The sequence below is a fragment of the Myotis davidii genome, unplaced genomic scaffold (genome assembly GCF_000327345.1).
Source record: "Myotis davidii unplaced genomic scaffold, ASM32734v1 scaffold128, whole genome shotgun sequence".
Lineage (NCBI taxonomy): Eukaryota > Metazoa > Chordata > Mammalia > Chiroptera > Vespertilionidae > Myotis > Myotis davidii.
The window spans coordinates 286,377-303,974 of NW_006299719.1; the positions used below are offsets into that span (position 1 = coordinate 286,377).

At 41.4% G+C, this 17,598-nt stretch overlaps 1 protein-coding gene across 1 annotated transcript in view; it reads left to right on the top strand.

The window, feature by feature from the left end:
• The window catches only part of SLC44A5 (solute carrier family 44 member 5), a 152,260-nt gene that overhangs the window by 20,551 nt on the left and 114,111 nt on the right, over nt 1-17,598 (top strand). The window contains exon 3 of the mRNA XM_015571888.1: nt 9,635-9,683. Within this exon, the coding sequence (XP_015427374.1) occupies nt 9,635-9,683 (49 nt within the window). The remainder of the gene's footprint in view (nt 1-9,634; nt 9,684-17,598) is intronic.

Below are 17,598 nucleotides of genomic sequence, written 5' to 3' on the forward strand. Positions count from 1 at the left end.
CTTGGTAGAGTTCCTTCCTCTTGAGTTTTTTGGAATAGTCTCAGGAGGATAGGTTTTAATTCTTCTGTGAATATTTGGTAAAACTGCCCTGTGAAGCCGTCTGGCCTCGGGCTTGTTTGCTGGAAGCTTTTTTTTTTAAAATATATTTTATTGATTTTTTTACAGAGAGGAAGGGAGAGAGATAGAGAGTTAGAAACATCGATGAGAGAGAAACATCGATCAGCTGCCTCCTGCACATCTCCCACTGGGGATGTGCCCGCAACCCTGGTACATGCCCTTGACCGGAACCGAACCCAGGACCCTTCAGTCCGCAGGCGGACGCTCTATCCACTGAGCCAAACAGGTTTTGGCTGCTGGAAGCTTTTTGATGACTGCTTCAATTTCCTCCACAGTGAAGAACATGGCTTCTTATCCTTTTGTTGAGACTACAGTTCCTGCTACAAGTAAGCAGTCACTTAAACCCTTTCCTTGGGTGAAGTGGCAATGTCCTTATTTCTAGACACAAAATCATAAACACATTTGAAAAATAAAGTAAAACACGTATTTAATTATTTACAATTCTCCACCGGGTGTTGTTGAATATTAAAGCAAGGCTTAATTTTATGTCTCACCAAATTTCCATGCTTGTTGGAAAGTTATCTGACTTGCTAGCTCTACTAGTAAGTCCTAAAATACTTGTCTGCCCCACTTTAATTCTCCTTTTGCTCTCCCAGTCACATTAGATTCTCTGAAGGAGAATATATTAAAAGAATGAAATGAAATGTTTCAGATTTCTGCTTTTTATGATAAAAAATCAATGGTAGTTACATTGTCATTTTCTTTGAGAAACAGATTGCTTTCAAAGAGAAGAGTCTCTCAGGCTCGACTGGCTGCTTTATCTTGACGTTCGCATTCAGCAGTCGTGTGAAATCTGTACCCATGAATTGAATTAATTACCTGGACTATTTTCTTTAGCCTTTATAAATTATTTCCAGTAAGAATAATTACATTGTATGAGTTCAATACAAATGGTTACTCACAATAACAAATGTGTCACTGTCTATCATGATTGATTTTAGTGATTCTATTGTCATAGTTTTGGTGATCAAGAGTCATGTGAGGTGGGTGGGAGGGGATTAACCAAAGAACTTGTATGCATTTAGGCATAATCCATGGCCACAGACAATAAGTTGGTGAAGGCCTGAGGTGGGGGTGAGGGTTGTTAGAAGGGGTCAATGGGGGAAAAGGAGGGACATATACAATACTTTCAACAATAAATATTTTTTTAAAAGTAAAAGAAAAATGGAGCTAAAAAGAGAAAAAAACAACAACAGTCATGTGAACTTAAGAAGCTTTTACATGATTACCTAATTCTAATTATCTTCCTTTTTCTTTAAATAAGAGATATGAATTATATTCAGCTAGTTGCGCTATATGACAGTGAAGTGTTGTGGCTTTTTCATTTAGCTGGCCCCTCAGTCTGTTTATTCCAGAGAAACAATTAGAGCCTATGAGGGCCTCTGAAAAAGCGATGCCCTGTATTGATTTTAGGAAATAAAAATTTGCATAACAATACAAATTCTGCTAGCAGATGGGGCAGGCTGAAGTCATCACTTTCCAGCTGTCATTACTATATGGAATCAGCTAAATCTTACCATTGCTCTGTGGTTTTATTGTATTTTCAACTGAACTATAAGGCAGCCAGGATTTACAGTCAGAATGTGTCAGCTTTCAGACAGATTTGACAATAGTGTTTCACTTACAATGCAATCTGCTTTTTCACTTGGTGAGCTGCAAATCACACCAAAATTGAAAGCCACCCTAGATACTTTTAAACCAGTTTAGTCTATCTTTAATGTGAAAAGCGAATAATTATGGGACCAGTAAAAGTTTCTAATCCTTTTCAACCTGCCTCCTCTCCCCACTCATCTGTGGAATTTCCCTAAGACCACTAAAAAGGAATTTACTGCCCAGTGGCTCAACACAGCCTTTGGGGTCAGATCGCCTGCCTTCCAATTCCACATCTACCTCTCGCTAACTGAGTGGGCTAGGGCAAATTTGCTGACCCTTCTGTGCCTCAACTTCCTCATCTGTAAATTGGAATGGTAATAATGATATACATCACAGAATTATTGGGGGCATTACATGCCCATCTCAATCTATCTATCTATCTATCTATCTATCTATCTAGCTATCATCTATCTATCTCTATATATCACTGCTATTGTTTACACAGTCCAAGGGGCATAAAATTCACCTTTTTCCATGTGGAATTATGCAAAAGGCATATCCGAGTAGAAAGCACTTAGCACAGTCCCTGCTACAAGTAAGCATTCATGTAATAATCATTTTTGGGGAGAAACGTTTAATCTTCCTTGTTTCTTGAAATTTTTGGCTTTTTAAATGTCACTTTTCTCTTTCTTTTTCTATAACTGTTTCATTTTACCTCTTGTCCTTAATTGTGGTGTTTCCTAAAGCTCATACACATCATGACAGCCTGCTTTCCTCTCATTCCATCAGGTTTGCTCTGTTATGTACAGCTAGAATTAAGGTCTATGTATGAACTAAGAAAGAGGTTAAAATTGAAATTCAGAACAAATCAAGTAGCCTATTGCTCTGTAAGTCTGATTGTGCATCAGAATTACTAGTATCTGATGGGACTTTTAAAAAATACACATTTCCAGATGCATCCCAGACCTACAGAAATGTCGTATTTGGTGTGAAGGTGGTGGAAACTTATACCCCCCTCAAAAAAGTTCTGAGATATTTTAGTGTTCAGCTAGTTTTGAGGAACTGAAACCTGGACCAGCAAGAATACCAGCACCGCCGAAACCGGTTTGGCTCAGTGGATAGAGCGTCGGCCTGCGGACTGAAAGGTCCCAGGTTCGATTCCGGTCAAGGGCATGTACCTGGGTTGCGCGCACTTCCCCAGCGGGGGATGTGCAGGAGGCAGCTGATCGATGTTTCTCTCTCATCGATGTTTCTAACTCTCTATCTCTCTCCTTTCCTCTCTGTAAAAAATCAATAAAAAATATATTAAAAAAAAAAAAAGAACACCAGCACTATGTTCCACATCAGAGTGAAGGGCACCAGGCCAGAAGGTTGGTAGAAAGTGACGCCCAAGCTCAGTGTCAGCCAGAAGCTGAGACGGGACACCTATCCATTTATGAGCCCCTCTGTGCCCCATGGCACCCTCTGCCTGTCTCTATCATGGCAGCCTCATAGTGCTGAAAGTATAGCCTTGTGTATATATTTGTTATTCAATTAGGAGCTTCATGAAAGCAGACGTAGGCTCAAGAATTCTCCTTGAATCCCCACCACCTGTTTATTGCAAGAATATGATAAATGTTGTTAAAATGAATTGTTGAAACTTAAGTTGAGCTATATAGGGTGAGTATATTTGTAGGACTCTTCAGCTGCCCGTAACCGATGTGAACTAGCAAAATAAATAAATAAATAAATAAATAAATAAATAAATAAATGAGACTTCCGTGAAAGGATGTAGGTGTCTCATGAAGCTGATCCCTGGGCCTCAGCTAGGCACTGCAACAGGAAGCTAAGGTCCACCAGGACTTCCATCTCTGCATCTATTTGCTTCAGTGATTTCTGAAAGCCAGCTTTCTCTGCTCTTCTGACCTTCAAGCTTTATATTTGGCAGTTCTAATCTTCCACTGACTAACTCACTGCCCATTCTAATTCTAAATTCCTGGGATAGAGAGATAGAGTGGCCAGGAGTGAGTGGCCCAGCTTGAGTCTCCTGTCCAAACCAGACCCAGTCAGAGATTGCCAGGGCACAGGCACATGGGAGAAACTTGGCTGCTGGAGACTCACTCCTGTGGATTAGAGAGGAGGTCAGCTCCCAGAGGAAGGGGGATTAGACACCCTGAAATGCATTTGTTGCTGGGAGGCTGAGTCCGACAAGCAGTCAGACAAAGAGAAGCTGACAATGTGTCAGAGAACTTGGCACTGGAGTATATATGGACTGTCTCCAACAGGAAACATTTGACACACTTCCCCCTAGAGTAGGAACCAATGTTGGCTTCATAGGGTGCAACAGCAGGACCTGTTGTGCTGCAGTGAGACTGGCTGGTGTGGGTCCCAGGTGGATCATTTATCAACCGTGTGGCTGTCGACATGTTCCTTAGCCTCTCCATGCATGTTTTTACATATGTAACGTGAGGCTAATAATAGTTTCCAGTCTACCTATCTAATAAGATTATTGTGTCAAGTGAACAAAATAATGCATAAAAGCATTTAGTACAATGCTTAGCAGTTAATGCTAAAAACGTGTTAAATGTTATTGTTATTATAACATTACTCTGCATACCCGACAGATCTGGTGTTCTTCTTTATGCAGCTCGTCACTTTTTCATGATATAAATTTATTGACTTTCAAATATTTATCTCAAGACTTGACCCAAGGGTCCAGTTTCTTAACTGCAGTTGAATGCTGGACTTTTCAATTGGATGTCATTTAAAACTTAAAAAGAGAAAAAATCTTGTTCCTACTTCTAGGAATCTGGAAACACCAATCAGAAAGAACATATGTACCCATATGTTCATAGCAGCACTATTTACAATAGCTATGATCTGGAAATAGCTCAAGTGCCCATCAGTAGATGAGTGTATAAAAAAAGCTGTGGTACATTTATACCATGGAATACTATGCAGCTGTAAAAAAGAAGAATCTCTTACCCTTTGAGACAGCATGGAGGGACGTGGAGAGTATCATGCTAAGTGAAATAAGTCAGAGAAAGAGAAGCATCACATGATTGCACTCATATGTGGAATCAAATGAACAAAATAAACTGATGAACAAAACAGATCCAGAGACATAGAAGCATGGACCAGATTGACAAATCTCAGAGAAAAGGCGGGGGGTGAAGTGGGGGTAGGGGATGGGAAGATATTAACTGAAGAACTTATATGCATATATGCATAACTCATGGACACAGACACTAGAATGGTGGAGGCCTGGTGGAGGGGAGGCAGGCGCCGGGGGCGGGGGTCAATGGGGAAAAAAGGGAGAACATCTATAATACTTTCAATGAGAAAGATACATTAAAAATTTTAAAAATTTAAAAAGAGAAAAATCAAGATATGCTCTTTTTCTTTTTAAAAAAAATATATTTTATTGATTTTTACAGAGAGGAAGGGAGAGGGAGAGTTAGAAACATCAATGGGAGAGAAACATTGATCAGCTGCCTCCTGCACACCCCCTACTGGGGATGTGTCCACAACCAAGGTACATGTCCTTGACCGGAATCAAACCTGGGACCCTTCAGTCTGTAGGCCGATGCTCTATCCACTGAGCCAAACCGGTCAGGGCCTCTTTTTCTTATAACAACTTTATAATTACTTCCACCCTTTATTGTTCCCAACTGTTTTAATAGCATCAGTCTTTCCTTAAACCAAGGAAATGGACCAGAAGTGGTTGAGAATCACAATTTCTAGGTCTTTAGTCCTTTCATTTGAAGTCATTTTTGACTCTGTCTTTTATTTTTTTTAAGTTAAATTGGGATGACACTGATTAAGATGGTCATATAGGTTTCAGGTGTGGTTTACACTGCACATCTTAACAGTCATCATGTTCTTTTTATCTTTTCATGTAATTATATGACTAATAATGAACATTGGGGGCTTAAGCACCAGTCATTGTTTTAAGCACTTTTGCAGCTATTAATTCATTTAATTTTCCTAACAACTTTATGACACAGGTACTATTGTAAACACTATTTACAAACATGGAAACTGAAACTCAGAGAAGTCTGATAGTAAGTGACAGAGAACAGTCTGACTCCTGCACCACTACTACTGATCCCTAAGCCACCTGACCACGCTGCGATGAACCTTGAATCTCTCATTCTATTACTTCCACACTCACCTTACTTGACCTCTGTTATTGCAGTAGACTCCTTGTTGGTCTCCTTGACTTCGCACTTTGTAATACAACTTGCATACTGCTGCTTGATTGCTCTTCCTTAAGCATGGCTTCTACCATGTCATCCCTTTGTTCAAATCCTCCTATGGCTCCTTCTGGCCTAAGATGTATAAAGCAATTTCCATCCCTAGTTTTAGGCTTGCTGTAGTCGGATCTCACATTATCTATTCAGCGTTACCTGCCCCCCTCCCCACCATCCCATTATTCAGTACTCCATTCAGGCTGATCATTTCACCATCCCCACGAACGTGATATTCATTCCTAACTCTGTGACTTTCTTCATCTTTCCAGGGCTAACCTTTACCTGTCTCAAAATACTGTGGCTCTAGCAACCCTTCCTGACTAATCTTAACTGAATGTGACCTTCCTTCCATAAAACTCTCTTAACACATTTTATGTATCCCTCTTATCATATCTTCCTTGTATTATAGTGATTTGTGGACTTTTATTATTTCTATCCCTGCTCACCAGTTTGTTAGCTTGCTGAAGACAGAAACTGTTTCACTAAGCCTTGTATCTCCTGAAGTGCCTCCTTTAATGCAGAGCGCATAACAGGTGATCAATAAATAGTTATTGAATTTAACAGAGGTCTGGTTTCACCCTCCCAGAATGTTTCTCCTTTCCCTTTTGTTTCATTCCAGTCCTAGTCTCTCTCTCTCTCTCTCTCTCTCTCTCTCTCTCTCTCTCTCTCTCTTTCTCTCTCTCGCTTTCTCTGTCTCTCTCTCTCTCCCTCATTTCCAGAATGAAACCCTCTTGACTCCTCAAGTCCTTGATGAAACCTACTTTCTTAGAATTCTTGTAACACTAAAGGCCAATACCACATAATTTAGTACTTTATTAATTATTTTATACTAGAGACCCGGTGCACAAAAATTTGTGCTCTCGGGAGGGAGGGAGGGTCTCTCAGCCCGGCCTGTGCCCTCTCGCAGTCTGGGACCCCTCGGGAGATAACGACCTGCTGACTTAGGCCTGCTCCCGGGCGGCAGAGGGCAGGCCCAATCCCTAGGTGCAGCCCCTGGTCGGGCTCAGAGCAGGGCCGATTGGAGAGGTGGGGCGCCGCCCCCTGTCATGCACAGAGCAGGGCCAATCGGGGTTGGGGCACTGCCCCGTCACTCACAGAGCAGGGCCTAAAAGGGGTTTGGGGTGCTGCCCCCGTCACACACAGAGCAGGGCCCATGGAGGGGGGGGTTGGGGAGCTCCCCCCTATCAGGCACAGAGCAGGGTAGATCAGGAAGTTGGGGTTCCTTACCCTGTCACGAACAGAGCAGGGTGGATAGGGAGGTTGTGGCCCCGCCCCCTGTCACACACCCAGCCGCAGGGCGATCAGGGGTTTGGGCGCTGCCCCCTGTCACGGTGATCCCGGTGCCGGGAGGCCTCATGGCTCCGCTAATCCCGGTGCTGGGAGGCATATTACCCTTTTACTATATAGGGAAGAGACCTGGTGCAAGGGGGGGGCCGGCTGGTTGGCCCTGAAGGGTGTCCTGGATCAGGGTGGGAGTCCCCACTGGGGTGCCTGGCCAGTTTGGGTGAGGGGCTGAGGGCTGTTTTCAGGCTGGCGGGGAACTGAAGCTCCCAACCGCTCCTTTCTTCCTTTTTTTTTTTTTTTAAATTCTGGGCCAGCTTTAGCTTGAGGCTTGGCTCGAGCTCTTAGGCCTCCGTGGCTGAAAGTAGGTTTCTGGCCTTTGCTTACAATGTTGCGAATCTGCTGGCTGAAGTCCGGTGGTATTTGTTACAGAGTTTCTTAAACTGCCCATTCAGAGGCCTGCAGCCACAGGCGGGGAACGTTGGTTTCCTCCCTCACTGAGGCAAGCAAGCCTCATGTTAGTTTCAAGCTACCTGGCTGCCGGCCGCCATCTTGGCTGACAGTTAATTTGCATATCTCACAGATTAGCCAATGAAAAGGGTAGCGGTCGTACGCCAATTACCATGTTTCTCTTTTATTAGTGTAGATAGCATAGTCACATTCATGTATTATAACATAGGGACTGATATATAAAGGTTCTCAAAAAATATTTGTTGACTGAATCAGTATGTGGATCTTGCCCCACCAGTTGTAAGGTCTCCAAGATAGGAGCCATGCCTAGACCTCTGTGTGCTCTCATAGCTCTCAGAGTACACTAGGTGCTTTATGAATATTTGCTGACTGCAATTGGACTGGATTTCTCTTGCAAGTCTGTCCTTTCCCTCCTGTTGTTTAGCCATCAGCCTGTGATTACGTTCTAGAGGGCTCTGAGTCTTCAGCCTAATTTCCCCATAGAGTATAGGCAAAGATAGGATGGGGGTTGAGGAGGTCTTTCTTCAGTCCCGTTTTGAAATTCTATCCTTAATTCGGTACCAGGCTTTCACACAGGGGCAAAGTCGTAGAGGAGGGGGCGGTAGTGTTTAGGGTGGGTTATGGGTTGCAAATGTGTACCTTTGGCCAAAAATTATAGAAGTTATTACTGGGTTTGCCCAAATAGTCCATGTGTAGGGGGGAAAAAAGCTGTTCCCTATGTACCTTGTAGTGTTTAAAGATGATTAAATCATGATGCAACAATGAATGACTAGGTCAGTGATGGAGAACCTTTTGAACTTGGCGTGTCAGCATTTTGAAAAACCCTAACTTAACTCTGGTGCTGTGTCACATATAGAAATTTTTTGATATTTGCAACCACGGTAAAACAAAGATTTATATTTTTGATATTTATTTTATATATTTAAATGAACAAAGAAAAATCAACCAAAAAAATGAGTTCATGTGTCACCTCTGACACATGTGTCATAGGTTCATCATCACTGGACTAGGGCATAGCCCCAGATGCATGAAATCTAGTGGTAGATATAAAAAAAAATCAATAAAAATGGCTATTTATGTATTACTAGAGGCCTGGTGCACGAAATTCGTGCACTCAGGGGTGGGGGTTACTTAGCCTGGCCTGTGTCCTTTCACAGTCTGGGAGTCCTCAGGGGATGTCCTGATTTGCATATTAGCCTTTTATTATAAAGGATAATAATGACTTGTATTTGTCATACAGCTAACATGGCAGGGACAACAGTGACTAATATTCCAGTTTCTTTTTTTAAAAAAATAATATATTTTATTGATCTTTTACAGAGAGGAAGGGAGAGGGATGGAGAGTTAGAAACATCGATCAGCTGCCTCCTGTGCACCCCCTCCTGGGGATGTGCCTGCAACCAAGGTACATGCCCTTGACCAGAATCGAACCTGGGACCCTTCAGTCCGCAGGCTGATGCTCTAGCCACTGAACCAAACCGGTTAGGGCAAATATTCCAGTTTCTTGAAGCAAAGCCTAATCTACTGAAAGGACTGGGATAGACAGACATGTCTATTTTACTGTGCACCTCACAAATACTCAGCAATACTTGGCCATGGCAGGTGGTAAGACAGTTCTGCAGGCTGGAAGGGCTTCAGAACTACTCGGAATGCACTCTATAATGTTGCAACTCATACAAGTGAGAGGGTGTGTGTACAGATTGTATAGAATATAGTCCTTAGCAACTCTTTTTTAGTCTTGCTTCTAGTTGGAAAGAGGAAAAAAGATTGACAGTTGTAACCAAGGCATAACTGAAGTCTCACTGGACAGAAGAATGAATTCATTACTGCACTGAGCAGTAGACTAGCCAAGATATAGATTTTTAAATTCATATTTTATGTGTATTTATTTTCCACTTCATTGGCTTATATGCTTAAAAAGGTATTTGTTTTAAATGCAGGTGATTCAAGAGCATTTGATCCAGATTTCAAGGGACCTATTGCCAAGAGGTAAGCAATTCTTTTCCTAGAAGTACATTTTTTTTTAACAAATACAGAAAAGCTTGTTTTTTAGTGCTATTTTTCAGTCAGTGGAGAATTATGTCTACTGTAAGGGGAAAATTTTAGGCTACAGGTCATCTTATTTAACCAGGATAAATCTTTCCATGAGCCATGACTATCCTCTCCTGTTTGGCAGATGAGCTGCTTTAAGTTATTAGAGTGAAGAGTTTGTAATTCTTAAAAAGAGAAGTAAAAAAATGCTTTACAAGATTTAACCACTTTGTGGAGAAAAAAACACACTCGGGTTGTTGTTTTATGTACCTGTTTACTCTGTGATTCACAACTGCAGTGCAGAGTTGCTATGCCAACTTCTTGCACGCCAGGTATGTGTGCTTCTCAGTTTCCAAAAGCAGAGAGCTTTCTTAGAGACAGCCATTCACCAATGCAGCATGCACGCTTTACAATATTTTAAAATCTTCTGGGGAAATATATACTTGTCTCAACTGGTGATTCTCCCCCAAAGTTGTGTGGCATTTAAAAATTATCTAATAACTCATAGGCCTTTTTATTTTTATTTGTTATCTATCCTCTATTCCCAGGCTTCTTGCTAATCAAATAGGGGATTTGCAGGGTAGAATAGCTAAAAATGAAGAGAAATTTATGCTGTTGGTAGCTGGTTTGTGGTTGGCTTTGACATTGATTTCTGGCAGTTGTGTGCTATAATAAACCGTGATGAGGAATAATGATCAGCTGCTTATTTGCGCTTGCCAACCATCACCATGTACTAGTACATTAGCATTAACTGTTATGTCACTGTACTATCCCAGCTTTAAACAAATGGTTACTCAGTGTATTCTAATGCTCTAAAAACCCAGCTCATTTGTTTTGGGTCATTCATTTAAAGGTGCTCCTCTGCCTTTTTTAGAATAAGTATTTTCACATTGCCTCTCACATTCTCTTCATGGTAACACCATGAGTACATTTTGTTGTCTGGTGTACAAATAGTCTCATTCAATAAGGAAGCTACTCTTAGTGTATTTGCATTCATTTTACAATAACTAATTTGTGAGAATTGTATCTAGTGTATTGGTCTCAAGGGGCTTTCAGGGATAATCCAGATTCTTCAACAGTAATAATGACAACAACAATAATAATAGGAGGATGAGGAGAAAGAAGAAGAAATGAGCTGCCGCATTTGGGCAGATGGCATACAGATTACAGGTGCCTTTTCGAGCTGTAGAGAAAGAAGCAGAGCTAGGCCTGGCTGGCTTCATGTGTGGGCAAGGAGATGAGAGCTCTCTGTATTTCTTTGTGTAGAATTTAATGAGGGAACAGGTAATCCAGGCAAAGTCAAAACCACTGTGATAATCACGGTGAGGAAAATAATTTATTTTTACCTATGGCTTTTAGTGCTGCTAGGTGAAATGGTCAGTATGTGGCTATACCTCCCCTCCTCGTCAATCCAAGAACAGGAAAGTATTGCTTAACTACAGGAAGTCACAGTGACCTTTGAGGCTGCAGGGTTCTATAGTGCCCTTTCTGGGAAAATAATTAGGGTGTTTAAGAAGCAAGCGAGAAACTCCAGTTTCTTCCTATTAGCTCTAGCAGCAAGGCCAGCTTTAATAACACCTTCTGCTTCCATAATGTCACTTTCCTTCTAAGAGAGCCGGAGTCTTATCAGATATTCCGGCAGACCCTGACAGCGCTCCCTGCCTGCCATCCACCATGTTCTGTACGCCTCTCTCAGTTCACAAGGACATTGTTTTGTGTGTTGTGATCACCCATCTGCAGTTATTTCCAAAGAGGTGAAGGAATGATGGTTGTGCCAACCAGAGAGATGAATTCAGTTTCTCATTTTTCCTCATAGACTAAAAATTGGGAATATGGAAGCTATTGCCCCATAACGTTGACCCAAAAAAGTGATTTTGATAGTTCAGTGTCTTCCCTGCCCCTTTTGGAAAGCTGTTATCCAGGGCCCATGCTTTGTCTCCTGTTCTCAATAGGTTGATTGATGTTGAGTTGAGGTAGTGAGATTTGTGATTGTCTAAGGGAGTATTCAGCAGCACTATTCCTGGCAGTACATTAGAGGGCAAATTGAATGCACCTGGAAACTAAGAAGTAAATCGCTTTTATAAGATGCTACATGAGAAGTTCCTGTTGTTACTTGAAACTCAGAAAAATTCCATTTAATGGAGAATTAGTATCCCTTCTGTCAGATAAGAAGAACGGTATAATCCACTTTATTTCTGCATTTATATAGACTTGAAGAACACAAATGGATACATTTAATTTCAGTGCCAGCAACTGCATTCGCCTTTGAGTCAAGAATTTCTTTTCAGGACTTTAGATTTCTATTTCTTATTTTTAATAACTCTATTGTATCCAGGTGTTTCAAGTCATTTCATTTAAGATCCTTCCTGGAAAGAAGCAGCATGTAGGTAGACAGGTAAATAGAACTGAAAGCCTTTCATGTTCCATAATTGCCTTTCCCCCCGTTTCCTTATACACAACATAGATTTGAGGTCATATGATCTTACTAATCAAATTGGTAGGTTTCATAAAGCTGAAAATATCTATTATTATATAAGGTGGGAAATCTGTCTAAAATGTAATAAGATGCATTCATTTTTACCTAGAGTTTTGCGGGGAGGTGGTAAGTTCACTACCATGAAGAGGTTCAAGGAGAGAGTGAAGAGGCATTTATTAGGGATGTTGTAGAGGAGATGCATTCCTACAGAGGAGTTGGACTAAATGACCTCTGAGTCCTTTTCCATCTTGAATTTCTATCACTCTGTGAACATACATGTACTATTAATACAGAATATATACATTTTGCATTTCCCATAGACAGAACATTATTCTAGTCCTGGAGAGAGACTTAAGGGAACCTAAAAATTGACCATTGTTCTGATGGAGCATGATTTTTAGACACATGTTAGATACCTAAACTAATGGAACCAGAGTATTTTGAGGTAGCTGGAGTTGGGTGGCAATACCCTGGGTATTTCACATAATAGGAGGGTCTTGAAGAATTTTTAGAAGTAGGATCATGTTGTCAAAGGTTGCATCTTTTATTTGATGGTTTAAAGATAGGAGAAGCATATACCAAGCAAAGCAAATTTGCTTAGGTAGATTTGAAAGCAGAGGTTAGATATAACATCTATCTGAAAGTTGAGGGGTCTGGGCATGTGTATGAAATATTGGCGATGAGATATTGGCAGGATTTCATTTCAGTTATAATAGAGAAGGAAAAAAGTAGAGGACTAGGCAGATTCCATATCATGCATTAGTTTATTCATTCATTCATAACTCTTATCTGTTAGAGACTTGGACATACAGAAATGAGTAAGACACCGACTGTGCCCTCAATAAATTTAAAATTTCAACCACTGACTTGACTAAAAAAATGAATGACTTTCTAAGTAGAGCTGCAACCATAATTCAGGACAGTAAAATGAATTGTTATTCCTCATTGGAAGGATCAAGAAATACTTCTTGAAGGTGTTGAGCTGGACCTTGGAGGAGGAGAGTGATTTTGGTAGAGAATGAGGAAGGGAATCACATTCTCTGAGGCATGTGTTCCAGATCAGAGGCTCCAGAGGCTGAGAAGGAGTTTGGGGTGCAAGCTCTTTGTGAGAGATCAACATCTGTGAGAAGGGCAAGGAAGTGGGATTCTACAGAGGGAGATGTCAGTCTGCCACCAGACCACACAAAGCCTCAGCCCATGCTGCAGGGAGCTCTGGGGTGTGTACTGCCCCACCCAGGGGTCTGGAGTAACTGCAGTGGCCTCACCTTTAGGAACCCAGGCTCGGTCCCTGGTTTGCCTCCGGTCCTGGAGGGCATGACCTGGGGTGAAGAGCCTGTGGTGGGTCCTGAAGATGCATATGGCCAGAGGCTGTCTGTGAGCACACTCCACAGCGGGCAGGAGTCCTTCCTCAGAGGGGAACCTGATTGTGCATCTCTGTGTGAATCACAGCGTGTGAGTGCGTGGCGTGCTCTCATGCCTCAGAAGCCGGAGCAGAGACCTTTGGGAGTGAAGCTGAACAGATCATTTGAGATTCCGGTTTGACAGGCGTGATAAGCATGTGGAACTTCCTTTTTCCCTGTGGTGATTTGTCAAGGGAATTAAGTGAGGCTAATGATCATCTGCTGCTCTGCCTTCAGGAGAGAACTCCAGGCGGTGAACCTGGGGCACAGAGCCTCTGGGCAGTACTAGTTGCCTAATGGTGGGGTGTGGGGAGGTGAGAAGCTGGACTATACATTACATCGTGTCCAGTTTTGTTTGGATCTCTTATTCTTGGCTAAAGGTGTCCTTGACGGTTCATTCAGCATAGACATCTGACCCTTCACCTTTACTGTGATTCCAACTACAATGTTTCTAAGGGACCCATATCTTCTCTTTTTGGAGAAGCTAATCCTTATCTTCATTAGCATATGCCTGTATCAGAAAGACAGCTGTGTCAGAAGAATATACATATTGCCATATGTTCTTCATACTGTTGTGCTCTGGCAGTTTTGCTACTTAAAGGATTTGGTTTTTAATAGCTCTCAGTCAACACTTAGGTATAGTTTAAATGTAAATTTTTTCGGTGGGGGAATGGGAAGAGAGACATTCCCCCAGAAGTAGTTTGTGTCCAGATGGAATAGAAGACCAGTGAGCGGGCACAGCTGGGAGGCCAGCAGGGGTGGGAGCCACAGGCAGCTCCCGAGGGCCTGGGCCCTGGGGTGCAGTGCTCAGGTTGTGACTGGGCTGTAGGATGTGAGACGAGGACTCTGTGAGCCATGCTAGCAGCAGCAGCTTGTTCTTGGATTTCCAAGTCATTCGCAAACCAGCAGTGCGGAGCCAGGTTACCAAGTCTAACAAGAACCACAGAGGACTTGAGAGTACAGAGGGTATGACAGGAAGCAGAGGGCAAGGCCTGGAACGGTTGGCTTCACTCTCCAGCCTGCCACTTTCATTGCTGTCCCTAATGTAATGATTGCGCAGGGTTTCCATGCCAAGGTTATTCTTCAGCTAGACCTGTGAGAAAAACATAGTGAAGAAATATATTTTATCTGAGTATAGGTACTTAATTTAAATCTTTTCCACATTGTGTATTGGGTTTTTAAGTGCTTGGTTAGTTCAATAAGGGATTATTATGTAAATAGTGTGTGTGACAGTTACTTAAGCATGACTTGAGGTGCCTTGCTATTCTGACGGGAAGCTGTCACTCAGGCTCCCTTACTGGGTATGAGCTTGCCCAAATTCCATATATAGTGTCTCCGAGAAAAGGAACCCAAATGGATAAAGTGACAGCAAACCTTACAGCTGTACTTTTAAAAGTCTGGACATGATAAAATTAGACTTAAAATATAAGCTTTCCAACACCTATATTGTCATTTTGATTTCAGTTACTTGAAAATTTATCTGAGAGGCCATTGGGTTTCATGATTTTTAAGCATAGACATTACTTTGCATGCTCTGAAATTGTGAATTCAGATTATTATGAAGTTATTTCAGACCGGAAGTCTTGTATTTATATTTGGTGAAAGCCTCTAAGAACAACAGTTCCTTCATGCTGGCAAAGTTGTGGCCCTGTGAATTATTACTTACCTTATGTTTTGGTAATTTGTTGTTTACTCTTCACAGGATACTTCCTGTCATAGTCAAAAAAGATAAAGCTTAAAATCCTTACCGAACATTAAAAGAAATTAAGTAATATTTGCTCAAAATTTAAAGTAAAAAAAAAATTGGCACCCAAATTGATAGTCTCCATGTGCTTTATTTTTTAATATTTCCTTCCTTAAAACACTTCTTTGTAATGGACATTAATATTTCATAGGTCTCCCTTGCATAGAAGGGAAAGTCTCCTGCAATAAGTGGAGAAAGTTCTGTTATTTTACAGTTGTGCATTTGGTATTATATGTGTCTTCAGATTTGGGAAACCAAAATTACAACCACATAATTCATCTTCTCTATACTATGCATTATCCATAATTTAACTTTCTCCTGTTCAATAAAAGAAGGAGTGACTCTTTATCTCTTCTTTCCTATCACACTGTCATTACCTTCCTCCCTAAAATTCTGGCTTTGGTGTTTGTGCATAATATTCATGTTGGGTTTATGAATTTATTCATACTTGATTTCCGTAAACTAGCTTATGATCATGTTGGTGTGCTATTTATTTGACTGTGTGATCTATTTTGGGTTAGTAGACCATGTCCACTTCCCTAAACTTATAGATAGGCCATCTGTATCATTTACAATTCAATTGGGGAGTTAAACTAACATACATCAATTTTAGAAACTTCTGTGCTAAATTATGTAGGGGACTGTAAGAGCAATAGGATTTCCATTGACAGAAGAGGGAGCTGAATTAAGTGCTAAAAATCAGATTTAACATAGGATACAGTTTTTGAACTGAACCTGAAAGATGGGTAAGATGAGTAAGAGGGGTAAGAAAAGGACCAAGTATTCTGAGTTTAAAATGCATTATGAATAAAGACAATGAATCTCCTTTGGCACATGGAATACAGTCCTGAGCACAGGGCTTCATCTCTTGTAGGTTTCCTGAATGTGTGTGTGTGTGTTTGTGAGAGAGAGAGAGAGAGAGAGAGAGAGAAGAGAAGAGAAAAGAAGAGGAGGGGAGAGGAGGTGAGGGGAAAGGAGGAGAGAAGAGGGGAGGAGAGGAGAGGAGAGAGAGAAGTTTGTGTTAGGAGCTGGGCCCAATTATTGATGAAACGACTTGCTTGACTGAGTTGTACCTCCTTTGAATTCACCCAGTTCTTTCATTCCATTCATCATATTGAATAACTGCCTTGCTATTGAGTAGAAATAGTCTCGGCATCCTTAATGAGGAACCTGGTGTTTTCTCTCAATATCTCTAATTAACTTTTGTTGCCCAGTGTGTCAAACTGTGAGAAGTCCTTTGGCCACAGTCTTATGGTGTGAGACTTAAATTTTAATTTTTCTGAAAAAGAAGAGGAGGGGAGGGGAAAGGAGGAGAGAATAGGGGGAGAGGAGGAGAGAAGAGGGGAGGAGAAGAGAGGAGAGAGAGAAGTTTGTGTTAGGAGCTGGGCCCAATTATTGATGAAACAACTTGCTTGACTGAGTTGTACCTCCTTTGAATTCACCCAGTTCTTTCATTCCATTCATCATATTGAATAACTGCCTTGCTATTGAGTAGAAATAGTCTCGGCATCCTTAATGAGGAACCTGGTGTTTTCTCTCAATATCTCTAATTAACTTTTGTTGCCCAGTGTGTCAAACTGTGAGAAGTCCTTTGGCCACAGTCTTATGGTGTGAGACTTAAATTTTAATTTTTCTGAAAATCAGAAGCCAGTATAACACATGCTGAATGGTTTTTGCACCTCTGGCAATGTTCAGAGTGAAATAAAATTATGTTATTTCCTAGTTGGAACATATATAGTAAGGGTTTTGTTTGAAGGAATGTATTCATTTATTTAATTCAGTAATACATCAGGTAAATGGTACAAACAGTATGGAAAAGGCATAGAGTCCCTAATACTACAGAATCCTGCCTCAGTGATAGCACATATTATCAATGCCTTATGTAAATATATGCATATAAAAGTATATATTAGTATTATGGAATTTTAAACTTGAGACTTATGTAATTAAAAAAGTATATATACTTCTGTATATATATATATGCATATACTTATACTAGAGGCTCAGTGCACAAATTTGTGCACGGGTAGGGTCCGGCCGGCCTGCTCCAATGGGGGTCCATCAGGCCAGACCTGCTGTGGGTGGTTGGCCTGCTGGCCCCACCCCCGATTGGGGTGTTGGGGGCTGTTGGGGGCAGGACCGGCCAGTGGGAGGGGCCAATCAGGGCCCAGATTACGCTAGTTGTCTGCCACATTGCATGTCATAGCCACTGATCTTTCTGGTTGTTCTGGTTGTTCTGCCATTCTGGTTGCT